The 18740-nt window shown below is 32.9% G+C and overlaps 3 protein-coding genes and 1 long non-coding RNA gene across 6 annotated transcripts in view; 3 read left to right on the top strand and 1 right to left on the bottom strand.

The window, feature by feature from the left end:
- LOC135831282 (nucleolar protein dao-5-like) overlaps positions 1 to 4430 on the top strand; it is a 64477-nt gene extending 60047 nt beyond the window's left edge. Inside the window, exon 8 of the mRNA XM_065343653.1 lies at positions 1161 to 4430. Within this exon, the coding sequence (XP_065199725.1) occupies positions 1161 to 3293 (2133 nt within the window). The 3' untranslated portion in view covers positions 3294 to 4430. The remainder of the gene's footprint in view (positions 1 to 1160) is intronic.
- A 1582-nt stretch (positions 4431 to 6012) lies between these two features.
- LOC135831277 (uncharacterized) lies at positions 6013 to 8600 on the top strand. 2 transcript variants are annotated; one of them, XM_065343649.1, is made up of 4 exons: positions 6013 to 6961; positions 7101 to 7224; positions 7328 to 7557; positions 7646 to 8600. In XM_065343649.1, exons 2-4 carry the CDS (start codon positions 7124 to 7126, stop codon positions 8029 to 8031), a joined length of 717 nt encoding a protein of 238 aa, XP_065199721.1. In that variant the 5' UTR covers positions 6013 to 6961; positions 7101 to 7123; the 3' UTR covers positions 8032 to 8600. The 2 variants fall into 2 exon arrangements, with proteins under 2 accessions (XP_065199721.1, XP_065199722.1); XM_065343650.1 differs by lacking the exon at positions 6013 to 6961 and having other exon boundaries at positions 6998 to 7224.
- Positions 8135 to 18461, bottom strand: LOC135831278 (adenylate kinase isoenzyme 1-like). 2 transcript variants are annotated; one of them, XM_065343651.1, is made up of 6 exons: positions 18036 to 18461; positions 16636 to 16705; positions 9977 to 10140; positions 9752 to 9868; positions 8724 to 8909; positions 8135 to 8644 (listed from the first exon to the last, which is right to left on the bottom strand). In XM_065343651.1, exons 2-6 carry the CDS (start codon positions 16694 to 16696, stop codon positions 8567 to 8569), a joined length of 606 nt encoding a protein of 201 aa, XP_065199723.1. In that variant the 5' UTR covers positions 16697 to 16705; positions 18036 to 18461; the 3' UTR covers positions 8135 to 8566. The 2 variants fall into 2 exon arrangements, with proteins under 2 accessions (XP_065199723.1, XP_065199724.1); XM_065343652.1 differs by having other exon boundaries at positions 18123 to 18461.
- On the top strand, positions 17172 to 17827 carry LOC135831280 (uncharacterized). The gene is made up of 2 exons (XR_010556174.1): positions 17172 to 17509; positions 17596 to 17827. It is a non-coding gene; the product is annotated as an uncharacterized LOC135831280 (long non-coding RNA).
- Positions 18462 to 18740: the final 279 nt, after the last annotated feature.

The raw sequence follows: 18740 nt of genomic DNA, 5'->3' as shown, positions 1-18740 counted from the left end.
AAAGTTGAATGAAAAATTGCAAAAATTTGAAAAAGTTGGAATGTGTTCTTATAAGTTGAAAAAAATTTGAAAAGTGCAAAAAAGGTGGAAAAATTTTCAAAAAAAAAAAATGAAAAAGAACATGAGAAAATTGATATTATACTTTCCTAAAATGAAAAAAGAGGTTACAAGAAAAAATTTTTTGTGAAAAATTACAAATGAGAGAAAAGTTATGTAAAGCTAAAGATGTGGTATTTTTGAGCAGTGATAAAAACGTTCAAATCAGGTATTTTCATAAAAAAAGCCCAAAAATAAAGATAGAAAAATTGTTTGAAAAAAAAAAAATATAGTTACGTAAAACTAAAGATGTGATTTTTTTTTCGAATTGATATTTTTGAGCAGTAATAAAAACATGTTTAAATCAGTTTTTTTTTCTTCTAAAGAAAGGCTAAAAATGCAAAAAAGATGGAAAAATTGTTTGAAAAAAATAAAAAAGGACACGAAAAAGTTGAAAAATTTTCCTTAAAAAAAAGAAACCAAAAAAAATCACAAAAATTTTAAATAGTTATGTAAAAACCAAAGGTATGAAATCCATTTTTTTACAACAAAATGGGGAAAAAAGACTATAAAAAGTTGATGATATGTACTTTGCGATGTGAGTGTTTTCCTGCTTGAAAAAAGGTGAGTAGAAATACCCCTCCCTCTCCTCTCCCCTCCCTTCCCTTCCTAAAAATTGTAAAATTGATCAAAATAATGGATGCCTGAGAGTACTGAGTACACCTGTTTTGTTGAAATGAAAAACATTTTTGAGTAAGTAGTGACATGAAGAAAAAAAAACAAACAAAGTAAAAATATAAAAAATTTGGTTAAAAACAAATCAGAAAAATTCTGAAAATTACAAAAAAAATTGAAACATCATTTGATCAAAATAAAAAGTTTGAAACGAAAAAAATCGAATAAAACTATTTATACCTAATCAAGACTCAAAAGGGTAAAAATGTTATCTTCACCTATTTACTCAAGTATACAATCTTTGAAATTCTTGCTCCTATTTATTTTCGATGTGCAGAAATTGTTTTTTTTTTTTAAATGACGAGCAAAATTGAAAAATCAAAGATGAAAATTTCATTTAAATTGATAAAAATCGCTCATTTCATTAAAAAATTCTCTATATTTTTCAGATTCAAAAAATAGTCCCGCGCAAACTGAACTTCAATTCAATCGACAAGAAACCAGAACCTGCAGTCGAAAGTAAACCAGCCATTCTGGAAGTATCGGAAATCTCGGATAAAATGTTCAAATACGGCGTCAAAGTGCTGCCCGATATCAAAACCAAAGTAAATTTGGAAAATTCGACATCATCGCCGTCTGTAACCAGCAGCGAAATACAACGAAACGCGAACTCGACCGTCATCGATATTCAAAGCGATTCTGGTATCGATACGAAAACACCTACGTTGAGTTTCGACGAAGTAGATTTATCACCTCCTGTGTTATCTCACCATCAGCCAGAAAAACCACCCACCGGTAACTCGCTCACGTCCACCTTCAAAGACAACAACATGAAAACCAAGCTGGTCAAAGGTATACAAAACCTAAAGGAGAAATTAAACAACCACATACAAAAGTCTAGCGAAAAAATCTCCTCCAAAGATTCCGAAATGCAAAAGGTCGAGAAGAAGGCGGACGAAATGCAGCCTGCGTCATCGCCGAAAACCACCAGCGTGAGTACCACGGTAGAAATCGTCGATGATTTTAAACCTCAAGAAGATATAAATCTACGTCTTCGATCATCCAGCGTTAGTTCGAACGAAGACGCTGCGAAGAAGTCGAAAAGGAAAGCACCCCCGCCACCGGTGGCTTTAGCCGATGTCGAATTCAATTTATTGAATGAGATCGAGAACGAGGTGAATAAAAACAACAATTACGATTGCAAAGACAGCGATTCGGAAGCCGAACCTGATATAAATACCATCGAATTGAATTCGTCGCATATTACCGTACATCACATTCCAGAAGAATCGAGTAGAAAAGCAGCCTCTTTGGGGGATTTGTCTAAAATAACCGATACCGATTCTCCTGTTCCGCTGGAACGTGCAGTTTCACTCGAGCTTACCGAGCACACGCCTCGTGGCAGTAAAAAACGCAAAGCTCCTTTACCGCCCGAAGAAGACCTTAGTAGCGAGGATGTTTTTCTTAAAGATTCCAAATCAGATATTGGGATGACAAAGTTGAAAAAATCGTCTCTATTTGGCACGTTGGAGGAGGCTGTGAAGACGAAGAACGGAGAAGATAATTGCAGCATATCTTCCGATACGAACGATAACCTATTGACGTCTTCGACTCCGATGAAATTACCAGACGATGATAATAAATTCTTATCGATCGATTCGCACTGCAGCAATATAAGTTGGGAATTGAATTTCGATCTGCAAGACGAATCCATCAAAGATAGCGTGTTCGCAGATATCGACGAAAAAGTTCCTGATCTTCCCACGTCACCGATGCCCAACCTACCAACTTACGTGACCGAAATCAAAGTATCGAATGGCGGCGACGACGAAGATTTGAGCAAAGTCAACATCAGCGACCTAACTTTATTCGTCACCGCTGCGGAAATATCGTCGGGAAACGACAAAATCAACGGCGACGAGTCGACGAACGACGATTCCAAAACTTTAGAATTCATCGAGAGTAAGACTATCAGCAATGATACCAATCATTCTGCTTCGACGATGATCAACGATACGTCACCGGTCAGCTCACCCGAGAACTCGACCAATGACTACGAAAACGAAGACTCGACCAAGGACGATTCTTCCATAGATACGGTTAAGGAGATGACGTACACGAACGGCGTCAGCGAAGACCACGGTAGTCCAAAAGAGACCTCGATCGAGTTGAAAAATTCCACTCAGAAAAATTATTCGAAATTTTCCAAAGAAAACATGTCCGACGAACAAATCCTAGCGTTGAATTCGAATTCCACGTCGAATTCGACGCCGAATTTGAAATACAGTAAAATCAAATCGCCCAGTTCGACCAACAAAATACCAAAATTAAGTCAGTCAGTGTCGCCGGTCAAAGCAGCCGGTTCCAGGATACCGATACGTGCCAACACCGAACCTTCGTTAAAAGTATCTTTAATAAATAAAGACGATATTGTCGTACCAAAACCGAGAAAATATAAATTATCCGAAGATGGTTTAGAAAATGGTAAACCGGCAACTTTCGCTTCGTCCAATCATTTGCCTTCTCCTACACATAAAACCGCTGTACTATCGGAAACTCGTCATAACGGACCGAATCGCTAATGCCCTATCCAGTCAACGTTCAACGTATAAATTTATTACTTGTAATTTATTGTCTAAGTGTGATATAAAAAACCAACATTGGCTGGTTGGTTGGCAAAACACTGTTCAAGTTCGAGAACCATTTTAATGGGTAAAATTTGTACGAGCAGGTTCGATTTGGATTTACATAAATGTTGGGTAGGGGTATCCAGACAAGAGCAGATACCTATAGTTTGTAAACGTTGATGCGTGTTTTATCGAAAAAAATATGTAATATGGAGTATTACCTTACGTCATAATGACGTTAATTGTTTCATCTACGTATCATCGTACCTATATTACGTACGTATGTTTTTCTGTAAACGTTCGAGTTTGACGATGAAGATTTCACTGGAGAGAAATGACTGAAAAATATTAAGATGTTTATTTAAAAAAAAAACCTCTAGCTACGTTTTATCATTTTGATATTTGACGTTGCGAAGTACCATTACCTTATACTATACGTTATAAGAAGTAAAAAGCTATATTAGAAGAGAGATAAATTTCAAGATGATCTAATAACACGAGGGAATTTCGAGTCGTAATTTTTTTAAAGTATTGCATACCTACTTGAATGATGTAAAAAGAACTTTTTTCACTAAAACGATGTTTTTTTTGTGGCATAGTTTACCTTGTACCTGATGATGATGATAATGATGTACGTATTTATACGTACATTACATAATATTCTATGTCCTGTAAATTTTATTTTACGTCAATTTATTTCATTCCATGTAACCGAATGAAAATGTTGATGCATTTTTATGTACCTAGAGTAAAAATGTTGTTGCAAATATTTTTTTTATACCTATTTAACTTAATTTAATTTCTTTCTTTTTTTTTGATGAAATAAATCAAATTATTGTTTAGTTTTTCTAAAAAAATTTCATTCCTTGATTAAACATACCTACGTAAAATCTATCGATTAGAATTTAATTGATGAGTAGATATACTTATTTTGTTTTTTCATCTACAGAATGAAATTCACTATGCGTAAGTTTAGCGAGTGAGAATACGAGTAAATTATCATCTAAAAAACGAAATTTTGTTGATCCATGTGTTGTGTAATGTGTACGATAAATGTTTTGTAATTGTTGAATAAAATAGTGCCATATTGAATTATTATTGTTTCGAAAAAACGTGATTTGGTAGTTGGAATATGAATATCTTGAGTACCTATACCAGTGAAAAAAATGAAAGTTTTTTTGTTATTGGTTTCAGAGTGCTTGCTCATGAAACAATAGATTTTAAAATGTGATTCGAGCAAATTTTTTCAAAATTGAATCCAATAATTGCCTGCTGATACTAATATTTTTAAAAAAATTTAAAATTCCAAAAAAATAGCGTAGGTACAAAATTAAGAAAAAAATATCCAAGATGAAAAAAACAAAAAAAGCACTGAAATCATAATGTTCAAAATTTCAAAAATAAAAGACCATTTTTTATATTTAAAAAAAAACGATTACAATTCACCATAATCTTCTATTTATATTATGACATTTATAAAATGAGGTCTGTTTATTTCGCAGAGATCAATGATTAAAATTCAAAAACTTATTGGGATTCAAAAATTATAAATTTAATGACATTTTTATAGTAGGTAAATTTATAATTTTTGAATCCCAATTGAATTTCAACTTCAGAGTAAGATAAAAATTGATCATAACAACATTTTGTTCATTTTCAGACGTAGGTGCCCTACTAACTTATTCATTTCTGCGATTACTTTTCTCATTGGGATATTTTGAAATCGAAGCTCATTCGTAGCCCCTTCAATTTGCAAGTTGACAACAAGTCGTGATTGGCAATTTTGTTCAATTTTCGATGTTCTACCACCCTCGAGATCAGAAATAAATGTTGACTGTTGGTTTTAAAAAACGTAATTTGCCCCTTCAAATTCAGGGATAGGCAATGCCTTTATCTTCTTTTTAATTTAAAAAAAAAATGATGATACTTTGAAGGCGTTAAAAGTTTGTGGATAATTTGTACACACTTTGCAATTGAGTGGAATTCAATTTATTTTTAATAAAAGATATAAATAAAAAATGATTAAATTATGAGACGTAATTTTAATTTTGAAGAGATTTTCAAAATTTAAAAATATTAAGAGAAGGTTACAATAATACCCGAGCAGACTGAGGGCGAAAATTTTTTGAGGAACTTTGTTTGAAAAATAGTAGTATTAGTATTCAACAGTTTTAAACGCAATTTATGAATTTCAGAGATGTCAGTTCATCATTGAACATTCAAAATTGTAAAGTTTCCAACTTGTCACTCAAAATTGCTAAGTCTTGCCAACTTCATTTGCGAGCCCTTCGAAAATGTGCGGGCCCGATGCAGTTGCACCCCTTGCACCCCCCCTCTCGTCGGGCCTGACAAGTTCTACTGACTTTTTTTTGAAAGGACACTTGCCCCTTCAATTTCAAAAATAGGCAACTTTTCTGCTCACAAAAAAATTAAATTTACAAAAAATGAGAAAAGATATTTTTTTTGAAAATTTTTGTCTGTGGAAAAAATATGCCAATAATTTGTTTCTCAAACATCACTGGTTACATTTCAGACAACCTTCTTTAATGGAACAGAATTTTGATATTTGAATGAAAAAATGAAAGTGATAACAAGTTTAATACAAATAGCAGAAAATAGAAATTAACGATGATTTTTGTAAATGCATTTTTTGTTATGTTCTTTAAATCACACATCAAAGAATTTTCTCGCATTTTTACTTTGTTCCGTAATCGTGTTAGTCATTAATTTTAATATATTGGGCGCAATGTGTGACATGGAATTGAAAAAAAGACACGTCAGCCTAATGAATACAGAGTCAGCAAAAACCCATCAATGTAAATATATCGAAAACTTTGTAAGTTATCCTCGTGGTTTGGTACTACATAATACATACGATAACTTACGAGTAGGTAAGTAGGTATCTACGTAGATCTATATTATTTACCTTAATAATTTTTATGATCAGGCTCTGCGTGCCAATTGTGAATTGTGGTCTTGTTGGGAAAGTCAATTGCGGGATAACACCAGAAAAGAATTTTTAGACATTTATAATAAATTTAGATCACTCGTCGTACGACAGGAATGCGTCAAATGTCAGTATTACGACGATATTGCTCCAATGATTCAGCTTGTAAGTAAGATCATTTTTGAGTAGATTGGTATTAGAAATATTTACAATTTTTTTGCATATTAGGGTGAACTTCGGTGAATAATTTTGATCTCACAGTGACCCAATTGAAGGCTGGAGAAGTGGAGTAGTTAATAGAAAGGGTGATTGAGTTTGTTGAATTTTTCACAATATGTACCTATCTAATGAAAACTTGTCTATAGCTGAAAATTTTGTTGATTTCATTTATATTTGGGGTACGAAGAAGGACAGGTTTAACATTTTTTCGTACCCCAAGGAAGAATAAAAATTGCCTCTCTCCTCTCCTCCAGAAAATTTATTCTGATTTTTTTTTTTAAAGACAGAATTTATTCCAAAAACATTTATAAAAATATTGATGCGAATGTTATCGATTTTATTTTACAGGAATGGCATTGGAAATTGGAAAAAGAGTCTCAAAATGCTATTAAAAACTGTCCTTATCAAAAATTCGAAACAAATTTGAAATTGGATCTAAACGATGGCTCCTCTAATAGTAAATTTCAAGCATTTAAAATTATAAATTTAAAAAAAAAATCAAAATGTTTTTTTTTTGGTTTCTGTTTAAAATACCAACTTTATTTATTTATTTATCTATTTTTTGAATTAAAATGTACTTTTTCGTTTATGTTTAGATACGAATTCGTTACAATGTGAAATGGCCTCCTCATCATTCCCTATCCAAGGTGGATCACAAACTGAACTCATTCAAATGCTGCCATTTTTATTATACAGTAATCATCTGCGTGATTTCGATAAGTAAGCAATCAAAAATCAAAATCAAAAAACATTCAAATATACAGTGCTCAAGCAATATGTAAAATAAGTTGCCTAACTTTTGCCTTTGTAATATAATTTTCAGTGTTGGTAAATACAGACGAAATTTAGCATTGTATATCGGATGTTCATACATTCCAAGGGTGTTGAACTCGGAGCAAATGTATTCATCGGATCCCAAATTGAAAAAATCAGTTGGCCATTTGCTATGTTATTTCTGTTCGAAAGAGAAAAAAATCCATACAGATACTCTTAGTTCGTGCCCAATGTACACGACAAGAACTGAAATCAACGATTTTCCTCTGCTTTGTAAATGTGAGTACAACCTATTTTATTCATTCGTAAATAATCATTTTTTAGTCTCAATTTTTTCAACTTAATCTCCATTATTTTTTTTTTTTAGTAATTACGAATGAAATAACAATGCCTTGCGAAACCACAATCGTGCCTTGCCCAAAATGGAAAAAAAGCTACTCGTGGTTTTTACCTTCTGTTAGGAATATTGAAGCTCAACTTGAATATGAAACTGACCTATACGATGATGAATTCTGGAATAAACTTAATTTGACGTCGACACCGGATTCAAAACAACCTAAAAGCAATGTGTCTCGTCCTCCGATTAAAAAAATTTATATCACACCTAAGGTGATTCTTGTAGATCCTTACGATAAGAAATTCTGTATTATAATAATTCTAATGTATGTTTTTATCATATTACTCATGGTTTCAACTATATTGTTAGTTTGTTATTTTCATCTGATGAATAGACAAAGGATTGTTTACATTTAAACGATTGTTAATTATTAGCATTGTAAGCTTACCTGTGTAGGTACAATAATTGTTGAGTTTGAATAAAAATCATATAGGTACCCAGAATAAGACTGAGAGTAGGTACGAAGTTTGAATTTTATTTATTTTTAAAGCGATAAGCGTATGTAATTTATTTTACAATTTTAAGTGTAATTAATTTAATACTTTGACGAGAAAATTGGTATGCAGTTTTTTTTGCAGACATATCACAGCTAAATGTAGTATTTTTTCAAAAAAAAATAGGCACCTATTCATTTCTTAAATATTTTATAAGAATTAAGATTTAAAAGATCAATACTTTTTCAAAAATTAATTAATTACTTTCGATCAATTTTTTGTTCAATATTAAACAATACAATTAGGTACAACATTTATAAGCACATAAAACACAACAATTCAAAACAAAATAACAATTAAACAGAAAAGCGCGATGAGGTGAATAAAATGGTAACATTTGTTTTTGTTTTTCTTTAATAAATAATATTGCGATTGCAAAACTCCTAGACTGGTTCTATTACTTTGTCGATAAAATTTCATCGATGATTTTTTCAGCTTCGGCAAAAACTGCTTCAGGTGTTTGGATGGCGTTTATCTGAAAATTTCAAAGTTTATGATTGGGTTGGAAATTAATTTTAGATGATTTGAGTGTAATAAATGTAGAATTAACGTACTTTTTTGGTTTTACTGGCGAATGTTTCGATAATAGGATCATTATTGGCGTGGAAAGTGTCGAGTCTCTTTTTAATTGTTTCTTCGTTATCGTCAGAACGACCCGATGTTTTTGCTCTTCCGAGAAGTCGTTCGATCATGATTTTATCGTCAGCTTCTAAATAAACGATTACATCCGCTGGGGCAATCTGTTACAATGTAATCGATATTTTTTATTAAAATTACGGTTATTATCAAAATGTAGGTAGGTAAGTAAAGAAGGAACGAACGTGTATATCATGGTATATAATCATAAAAATTGATCAATAAAGTTAGTATAAAAATTTAGGTAGGTATCTAAGACAGTGACAAATTTTTTATGCCGTGAAGAATCACACACACACCACATAACATATACATGAAATAGATAAACTAGGTCAAGATGCTCTAAAAATAAACGAATGTGTTTTAAAATGACACCCTGAGTGAGCCATTTTACCTTGTTACATTGCAATCAAAACACGTACTAAGTACGTTTGTATAGGTAAAAGTAAAACAATGAATGAAATACTCGGTTGCTAGCTAATCTGGCGTTTTCATTCATGCTATAATCATAGGTAGTTTAACTGTACTACTTCCATTTAACGATATTTACGGTTCAGTGGAAATAATTTTGATAAAACAGGGCGTGACCAAAGGAAGTAGGTAGTAGGTACATTCATACTAGTGTTTGAAGGAAATTCGAATATTATGTTTTATAAACAGACAGGTGCCCTATATATGAATGCGATTATATAGGATGATACCCGTAAAATTATACTTTCATGAGAAAAGCACTATAGTTTGAGTTTTTCAGGTAGCTGTATATTTGGATTGGATCATACCTACCTGATGTTTTTTTTTCAGTTATTCATAAAAAAAAGGAACAAAAAGAGTAAGTATAGGTACTTAGATGAATAATTTAGTGAAATACCTACATACTTTTTTCTGTGTTTTGTGAAATGAAAAAAGTTGGAAATATGCCTGCTTTAAGGTAAATTGATAAACTTACATTTTTTTCGAAAAGTTCTCCTTGGGCTTTCTCTCTTGGGTATCCATCAATTAGGAATCCTTTCGAGCTTGGTAACTCTTTCAATAATTTTTCAGCTAATAATGTTAAAACGAATTCCTGAAACATGGAGAAAAATAAACATTTAAAAACCGCAAGTATAGGTAATATTTTTTAGATTTTTTAAAAATATTTATCTACGAAAAATGAACGACTCCTGAGACTTACTGTAGGCACAAGACCACCTTCTTTCATGATTTGAGCTGCCTCTTTACCACGATCAGATCCTGATTGTACTTCATCACGTAATAAATCACCCGTCGAAACGTGGGTGAATCCGTATTTAGCTACTATTTTTTCGCATAATGTTCCTTTTCCGCTACCAGGACCACCTTTAAATAATAAAAAAAATGTACATACTTTAGTAGGTTCCTAGATACATAATATGAATAGAATACTTGGAAAAGTATAAAAATAAATAAAAATAAATAAATAAAAAATAAATAAAAAATAAATAAAAATAAATAAATAAAAAATAAATAAATACATAAAATATGTAAAAATAAAAAAAAATGAAAAAAAAAATTCTTCACATGAAGCCTGTGACGTTGAAAAAAAATCAAGTAAGTAGACAATTTTTTATTTTTCACTCGTATTTCGGTGCCCAAATTCTTAATATAACGATATTTTTGAAAAAAAATTTCTTTTGGCATTCCCAACAACATCGAAGCAGTAATGTAAAGCTTAAGCTCGACCCAAGTTATATTCAAAAGTTTTTGCAGATTTCAATTTTAGATTTTTTACAATTATTTTAGAAAGGTCTGCACAAGGAGACTGGTACTTCCCAGAAGAATCATCGACATCGATCTGTTCCATTTTTCTTGATTTTTTAAGTTGAACTTTCAAATCAAAAGTTTAAAATTCAAAATGGCGCTGTAGGTGGGTGCTATACCATTTAAAATTCAGAAAAAATTTCCATAGACGTACCTTGTGATGATTTTTTGAAATATTCAAGTTTCAAGATGGGATCTCTTGATAGAGGGGGAGCATCTCCACCACCAAATAGGGCAAAACTTTCAAAAAAAATCTGGGGCATGTGATATATCGAATTGTATGTTTTTGATAACGCTGAACACGAATATGACGTTAGATTTCTGATTGGACCCACCCGTGGCCCCGAGCACCTCCCCAAAGGAAAGTGACCAGGAAAAAAATGGTTTCAATCTTGTGACACATGAAATAGCCCTGTGGGCACATTTGGCACTTTAGTGCCAGTATTCAACATTGCGTCAAATTGAGACTGGGACGCAATGCCAATTTTTAGTGCCAGTGTCATGGTGTCAGAGTGCCAGTGTCAGTGCCACTGGCACTGAGAACTGGTACGTTGCGTCAATGTGAGACTGAGACGCAATGCAAATTTTCGGTGCCAGTGCCAGTGCCAGCGAGGAAAAATAATGAGGAAGTTTTTTATTGCCGATTCTAGCAATTTTCGAAGCAGTGTTGCCCGGGTAGAGAGTCGTTGATTGTAGTATCTTCGTTTACCTTTACCTGTTTTCCCGCTTTTTTTTTTCATGAAATTTTTCGGCAGCGGCTGGACTCGAACCTGGGTTCCTTGCGTGACAGTCCGTTGCTTTACCAATTACGCCACCACGTGAGATGTAAGTTGTATACGATGAAGCGACTGTTAGTTGATTGCTCATTCATTTTGAGCATGCATCCTGCACTTTTTAGGCACTAGTAGGTAATTATTTTTTGAAGATTTTTTTTTCTTTGAAATTATTACATATCCTAGGTACTAGAGAAATTTTTAAATTTATTCAATTCCAATTTTCAATTTTTTCCTGATAAAAAACACTATTTTTTACAATATTGTTTTTAAACAGAAGGGTTCCAATTTCTCGTTTTTTTCCCAATGAAAATTTTCAAAGGTATAAAACCTCAAAATTTAAAATATTTAAAAAAAAAAAGAATTTTTATTAGTTGAAATTTTTTTTGTGAGATAGAAGCATTCACTGGAGCTTAGGAAAAAGTGGCAATAAGGTTTCAAAGCAAATTTTTCTCGTATTCATCAAAAAAAAAAAATGAAATGATATGCTGATCCTAAAAACTTTTCTTGAAGATGAAGTTTTTTTTTCAAAAAAAATATATTTTTTTTAAGTAAACAAGTAGGTAACTATAAGAATTTTAAAGTTTGAATATTTTTCTCAAAAAAAATGTTCAAGGGTAGGGCTTAAAAATTTTAAATAGCCTATTGAAAAAAACGAATTTTTATTTGTTGGAAAAGCGCCTGTTCTTTTTTTGAAAAGAAAATAATTACACAATAAAGAAATTTTAAAACTTGTATTTCTTATTATGTACTTGTATGTTCTTTTGGATGGATCGCGAAAAAAATTTGGAAGATTTTGAGAAAATTCAGAGGAGACCTCCATTTTAAGTTGAAATTAACTCAGAAAAACTTTCAGTTTTGGAGGTTCCCTTGAAGGATGAATATTGGTCCTTAAAGAAGTGGAATATTCAAAAAATCTTGGGTTTTCTGCTCTAGCCCTTACCCAACCTGTTTTGGAAAAAATTGTCCCGTTCCAAAAGATAAATTTGAGATTCTGACAAGGGAACCTCTTAAGGTGTCCGCCTCCGATTTGAACGGGACTGCAATTTTTGGAAAGAGCATGTTCTAAAACCCCAAAATCCAAATTTTCAGCTGCCCAAGTTCATTTTTCAAATTTTGGCGAATTGTTGAAAATTCAAAATTGACTGTTTTTGGCGATTTATGCTTTTTTTAAAAAAAGTACGTATTTGACCAATAAAAATGGTCAAAATAAGTCCCAAAACTAATATTAATTCCCCAAATCCACATTTCACCATTTCAGCCATTCTGGAGCCTCCAGCGCTATTTTTCAATTTCTCCAGAATTTTGAATTTGCTCCAGAAGGCGTGAATATGAAGTTGGACAGCTAAAAATTGAGTTGTGTGTTATACTCGATCGGTTTAACGAGTTTATCCACATTTTAGTTGCCCAATTGTAGTAATCACTCCTTCTGGAGCAAATTGAAAATTTTGGAGAAATTTAAAAATCGCGCTGGAGGCTGCAGATCAGCGGGAAATGGCGAAATTCGGTCTCGGGAGGTTAATTGTGGACGAAATACAGCGATTCGCGCAAATTTCAAAAATTTCCTCGCAAATGGAAAACTTTTGATTTTTTTAAATTTTTTATTTGAAAAAAGCTGGTCAAAAAACCACTCTTGAGGTGTCCGCCCCAAAACCGACTCAAATGTGGATAAACTCGTTAAACCTATCGAGTATAACACACCACTCGATTTTTAGCTGCCCAACTTCATATTCACGCCTTCTGGAGCAAATTCAAAATTCTGGAGAAATTGAAAAAAAGCGCTGGAGGCTCCAGAATGGCTGGAAATGGTGAAATTTGGATTTGGGGAATTAATATTAGTTTTGGGACTTATTTTGACCATTTTTACTCAAAAACAGTTGATTTAGAATTTTCAAAAATTCGCCAAAATTCGAAAAATGAACTTGGGCAGCTGAAAATTTGGATTTGGGGGTTTTAGAACATGCTCTTTCTAAAAATCGCGGTCCCGTTCAAATCGGAGGCGGACACTTCGAGAGGTTCCCTTGTGAGTCTATTTTTCGGCACACCAGCACCACTATCATGTCTTTATTGAACACCCCTCGTATATATCCGCAGTTTTAGGAATAAGCGTTTCATGGTTTTGACATACCTAAGTAATGCGAAATGTTTGCGAAGAAAAAATTCTCAAAATACAAATGTATCCAAAATAAATAAGTAGATTTGAATATTTCCAATCTCTCAACAGAACTATGAAAGTGCTAATGGATTTAGAAGGCTATGGTCTACATCGACGCAAAATCTTGAATACTTATCTTTCAGAACTGGACCATTTTCTCTAAAACCACACACACACCAACTCATTCATTGTATAGGTTATAATTAAACCACTCTACCAACAAACTTGATTTCAAACTTTTGATGCATAAACATTTTTTAAACTTATGATTTTAAATTAAAATTCAATTTTTAAAAAATCTGAAATTTTGCGAATTTTTTTATTTTTGATGTTCAATTAAAGTTTTAAACAATAAAAAAAGTTTTTGTTGTTTAAAACTAAAAAATTGATACTTGTGTTATTGTAAAATGTCTCCGGTGCCAACATTTTACACTGGAGTGCCAATGCCTGACACCCGAGTGTCGTCACCTGACACACCAGTGTCAACATCTGACACCTGAGTGCCAGTTCCTGGCACTCCAGTGGCAAAATTTGACACTCAGTGCCAGTGCCTGACACTCCAGTGACAAAATCTGACACTCAGTGCCAGTGCCTGACACTCCAGTGTCAAAATCTGACACTCAGTGCCAATGCCTGACACTCGAGTGCCAAAATGTGACACTTAGTGTCAGATTTTGGCACTTTTTCGCTGGCATTGCGTCCTGAGTGCCAAACGTGCCCACAGGGAGTATGTTTTCGATATCTCTGAACACGAATATAGCCTTAGTTTTTCAAATTGAACTTACCCACGGCTCCCAGAACCTCCCCAATTGGTAAAGGTCCAATAAATTTGTTGGAGGCCGTGGATGGGGTCCAAACAAAACAAAATCTGACGTCATATTCGTGTTCAGCGTCACCAAAAACATACTATTAGATGTGTCGCACGAAAAAACCATATTTTGAACTTTTACCCCATTTGGGGAGGTGCTGGGGGCCGTTGATGAGGTTCAATCAAAAATTTAACGTCATATTCGTGTTCAGCGTTACCAAAAACATACAATTCGATATATCACATGCCCCAAATTTTCGTTGAAAGTTTTGCCCAAAATTGGGGGTGGGGATGCTCCCCCTCTATCAAAAGATAGCATTTTGAAACTTGAATATTTCAAAAAATCATCAAAAGGTACATCTATGGAAATTTTTTCAGATTTGAACTTTCAATTTGAAAGTTCAACTTTCAAATTTTGAACATTTCAAAATGCTTGAAAAGTTCAAAATTTAATACCCTTTCGAACTGTGAAATCAGTTTTGATCAAAGTATCATAGTTTTGGAGAAATGCGCTGCTGAAGTTGAGTACCTCAAGACAATGTGAAAATAATGGAAGCCCCCCCACCCGCCCCCTGAGGGGGCTGGGACCAAACTGATTGCGGGGTTCTTACTTACTGGGTGGGTAGATATTGTAAAAAAAATTTGAGCGAAATCGAAAGAGATGACTTTCAAAATCGCATTTTTTTGGTCGAGTTGACATGGAATATGACCCTCCATAATAAGTAATAACTAAAAAGGTACTTATCAAAATGGTTTGAGTGACTGGCGAGGAGCTTAAAAAAAAGTAAAAAGGATTATATTATTTACACGAATTCTGCCGAAAAAGTGTTTTCAACTGTAAGGGGAGGGCTTCTCGTTATGACTGACCTAATTTCAAGTTGAAGGGGTGAAATTTTCAAGGATTTTTTAAAAACCAAGAACTTGAAGGAAATAAGAGCAACACAAAAACTTTTTTCAAGTAGGTAGGTACCTACACCTAATGAAGAACAACTATGATGACCACTTGACCAGATTTGAAGCAGGTATCGTTGAAAAAGAAAATAATTAGACGAAATTTCAAGATCTGTATGGGGGGGGGAGGGGATCTACATTGCATCATTTGATTTTAGATGCTCATCAGAAATAAAGAAAAATTTTTCCAAAAACGGGCCAATTAAAAAAAATATATAAGATTGAAATCTTTTTTATAATCCATAATTTATGAGCATCTTCGAAAATGTTTTAAAATTTCAAAAAAATTGAGATATGGGAATTCTGCAGTACGTTGCATTTGAAGAGTGATATTCCAAAACTCGCTTTGTCCATTTTTATCAAAGTTGGGTTTTCAATGGTACCTGGTAGATGAAGTATTAACTCACATTCCTACATCATCAACTTACCAAAATGAGGTGTTAAACTCACCTAAATAGCCAATTCATTAAAAAAATTAAAAAAAATAATGTTCCAAAACGCGCTTTGTCCATTTTTATTGAAATTTTTTTCAGCAGTATTTAGTGGATGAAATGTATACCTACACTCCTACCTCATAAATCCACCCAAATAAAGTGCTAAACTCGCCTAAAAAGCCAATTTACCCGTTTAAAGGGAAACTGTTTTTCCTCTCTCCTGAAAAGTTGTGAAAATGGACAAAGCGAGTTTTGGAATATCACTCTTCATTTATTATTTTTTTTTAAAACCATCGATCACAATTTTTTTTCTGACATCCCTTCTCTCCTATTTTTTCACCATTTTTTTTTTTTTTTTTTTTGTTTTTCTTTCAACTTATATGGTCTGTAACCTTCAGCACACAAAAATTGTCAATTCAAATGAGCATAATATAGCCAATTTAGGCACTTGATTATCCCTCATACCCCACTTGACTCTCATCAAGGCTTCCTATCATTCATTGAACAGTGAACACTTTACCTATTCAAGAAAATATGGAACGCTTTAAAGCGATAGAAATTAAATTTTCACATTAACTTTGAAATTCTTCTATGAAAGCTCTCATTTTTGATGCTCTACGTGACGTATCCATCTTATCAAAATTTATTGAATGTCTGCCTAATTACTAGTAAATAAACGTGCGCCGAGCAGCCGACAACACATGTGGTTTGGCGCTAGAATATCGAACACGAGTGAAATTGTGCCATAGCTTGAGTAACCTTGAAGACGTTTTATAAAAAGAAACAAAAAAATTGCTTTTCGAGCATTTCCCAAGGTAGCTGGGTTATACATTTTGTAGATTTCGTGGTTACTAATGTACAAGTATAATTGACTCATTCTCATTTTCATCGAAACCCCATTAAAATAATAAAAAAAATTGAAATTACTCGTACCTAAAATCCAAATAACGGGTAATTTGGCTTCTTTCAATGCTGTTGTGTCGACTGGTGGCATTTTTCAATTCTGCAAAAATAAATTCGTAAAATGTAATACAATGCTAGGTCTATACAATACAATATTATACCTAATTGATTTTTCAATAATTATTGCGATAGAATGTAAATTTCTTACCGAATACCATGTGTAATAACTAGGTATTCGGAGCACAGCGATGATAAGAAATCAAAACACATGTTTTTTGTTTTTATTAATTTCGATTCTTCTTCTGACGGAATAAGAATTCGTTGTTTTTATTGATTTTTTGCCTCCTCGTTTCCGAAGAGGTTGCGTAAACATGATAAACTTTTGGAAAAACGTTTGAACTTGCGTTGTCCTGATTTAACATGTTTATGCGAACACGTATAGGTAATAGATACATAAACATATGATACCTATACATTACATCATCGGGTGTTCTCTTCACCCCAACCTGTCTATTTATACTTCATAATTTGTAAGATTATATTTTCATAACTGTACATTTCAATGCAATTGAGAACTTATTCTTTGAAAGAAGAAGAAGAAAAAAATAAATTCTTGATAAAACTCATTATCTCTTTCATGGTCGATTTATAGGTAGGTATAAGTACACGCGAGTAAGACAGTATAAAGAATTACTTTCATTCAACCACTCGTAAAGCTCAAGATAAGTATCTAATTAGTCATTCTGTTGTTTTAAACTTAGAAGTTACTCCGTTTCGTAAATTAATTTTTTTTGTGGCTGTGCAAACATGATTCCTGCAGCAGCAGTAGTGGGATTTTTTGGATTAATTTTGATGCTTAGAATGTTCATTTCGAAATTGTGACAACACCCTCAAGGTTCCGAAGGTAAATACTTACACATTTTTTTTTCTATAATATTTATATAAAACAGTTCATTTTATTATTATTATTATTTTTTTTTTTTATTTTAGTTTTCACAGGTTTCAAAAGTCTGCCCAGATCGAGGAAATGATTCAAAAATCGAAGATGAACCACCGAAATAACTTTTTTACATTAACCTATGAAATCAAATTAGGTATATTTTTTAATGAGACAATATTGTCGCAATGTATATTATACGTTATTTAATTTTATAGAGTAATGAGCACAGTGTAGTCTCATGACTCTTACATAACATGTTGAAAAAACCATCTCTTAATTAATTCCTTCCTGTTGAAAATAGATTTTGTTAATTGGACAACGCGAAACACAAGAGTTATCATGTGCACAAACACATTTTTCATAACTGATAAGAGTATAAAATATCAAGTTTGAAACATTAAAATTAATGTTATCGAATCGAACGTGAAAACTTTCAAACAATAACCATTAAAAGCATAGTCCAAATATTATTCAATATTAATCAACTTACCCACTTTGTATAAATAATAACTTAATTAAAATTGACAACAGATAATCTAAAACTATACCGAAGTAAATTAGCAACGCAAACACTTACTCGACTAATTATGAGAATTTCTTCACAAAATTTCAACGTTCCGAGCTCTTATGACACTGAATAAAAATGAACTTGGCGCGAAAATTGTTTTTTCAGTTGACACCGGCGAAGTTCTTTGCCAGTTATTTTTATCATTAAAATACACGGCGATATAGCCTGAAATAAGTTTTCATAAAATTTGAACTCGAGTAACACCGGAGGCGCGAAATTATTCTCTATTTTAAACGGTATTGTTTCACTGAAACCGCCACAGTGGACTGCTAAATCCTGGGATTTGTTACCATTTTATTTTAAACCATACGCGAGCAGCGAGAGAAGCGACGTCTCCTACTTCGATGAAATTTCAACTGTGAAGGTTTCAGCGAGCACATGAAGGGTATCGATTCAACTCACGTTCGTTTCATTGGCTAATTTCTGGAGGGGTAAGTAATCCTCGTGTTTTCGTGACGACCAAAACTGCATGGAAAATTCGATAGGGGTGTATGGGGGTAACCGCGACATTGAAATTATACAAGGGACGTTCGTGTTCCCTACCTGAGTCGTTTACTCGAAAAAGGGTACCTACTTCCTTTTAATCGGTTTTTAAAATAATGATTTTTTTCCAAAATCATTATTAGG

The sequence above is a fragment of the Planococcus citri genome, chromosome 1, assembly GCF_950023065.1.
Source record: "Planococcus citri chromosome 1, ihPlaCitr1.1, whole genome shotgun sequence".
In the NCBI taxonomy this organism is placed as follows: domain Eukaryota; kingdom Metazoa; phylum Arthropoda; class Insecta; order Hemiptera; family Pseudococcidae; genus Planococcus; species Planococcus citri.
Note: the sequence above shows the minus strand (reverse complement) of the source record. Positions and strands in the feature narration are given on the sequence as shown.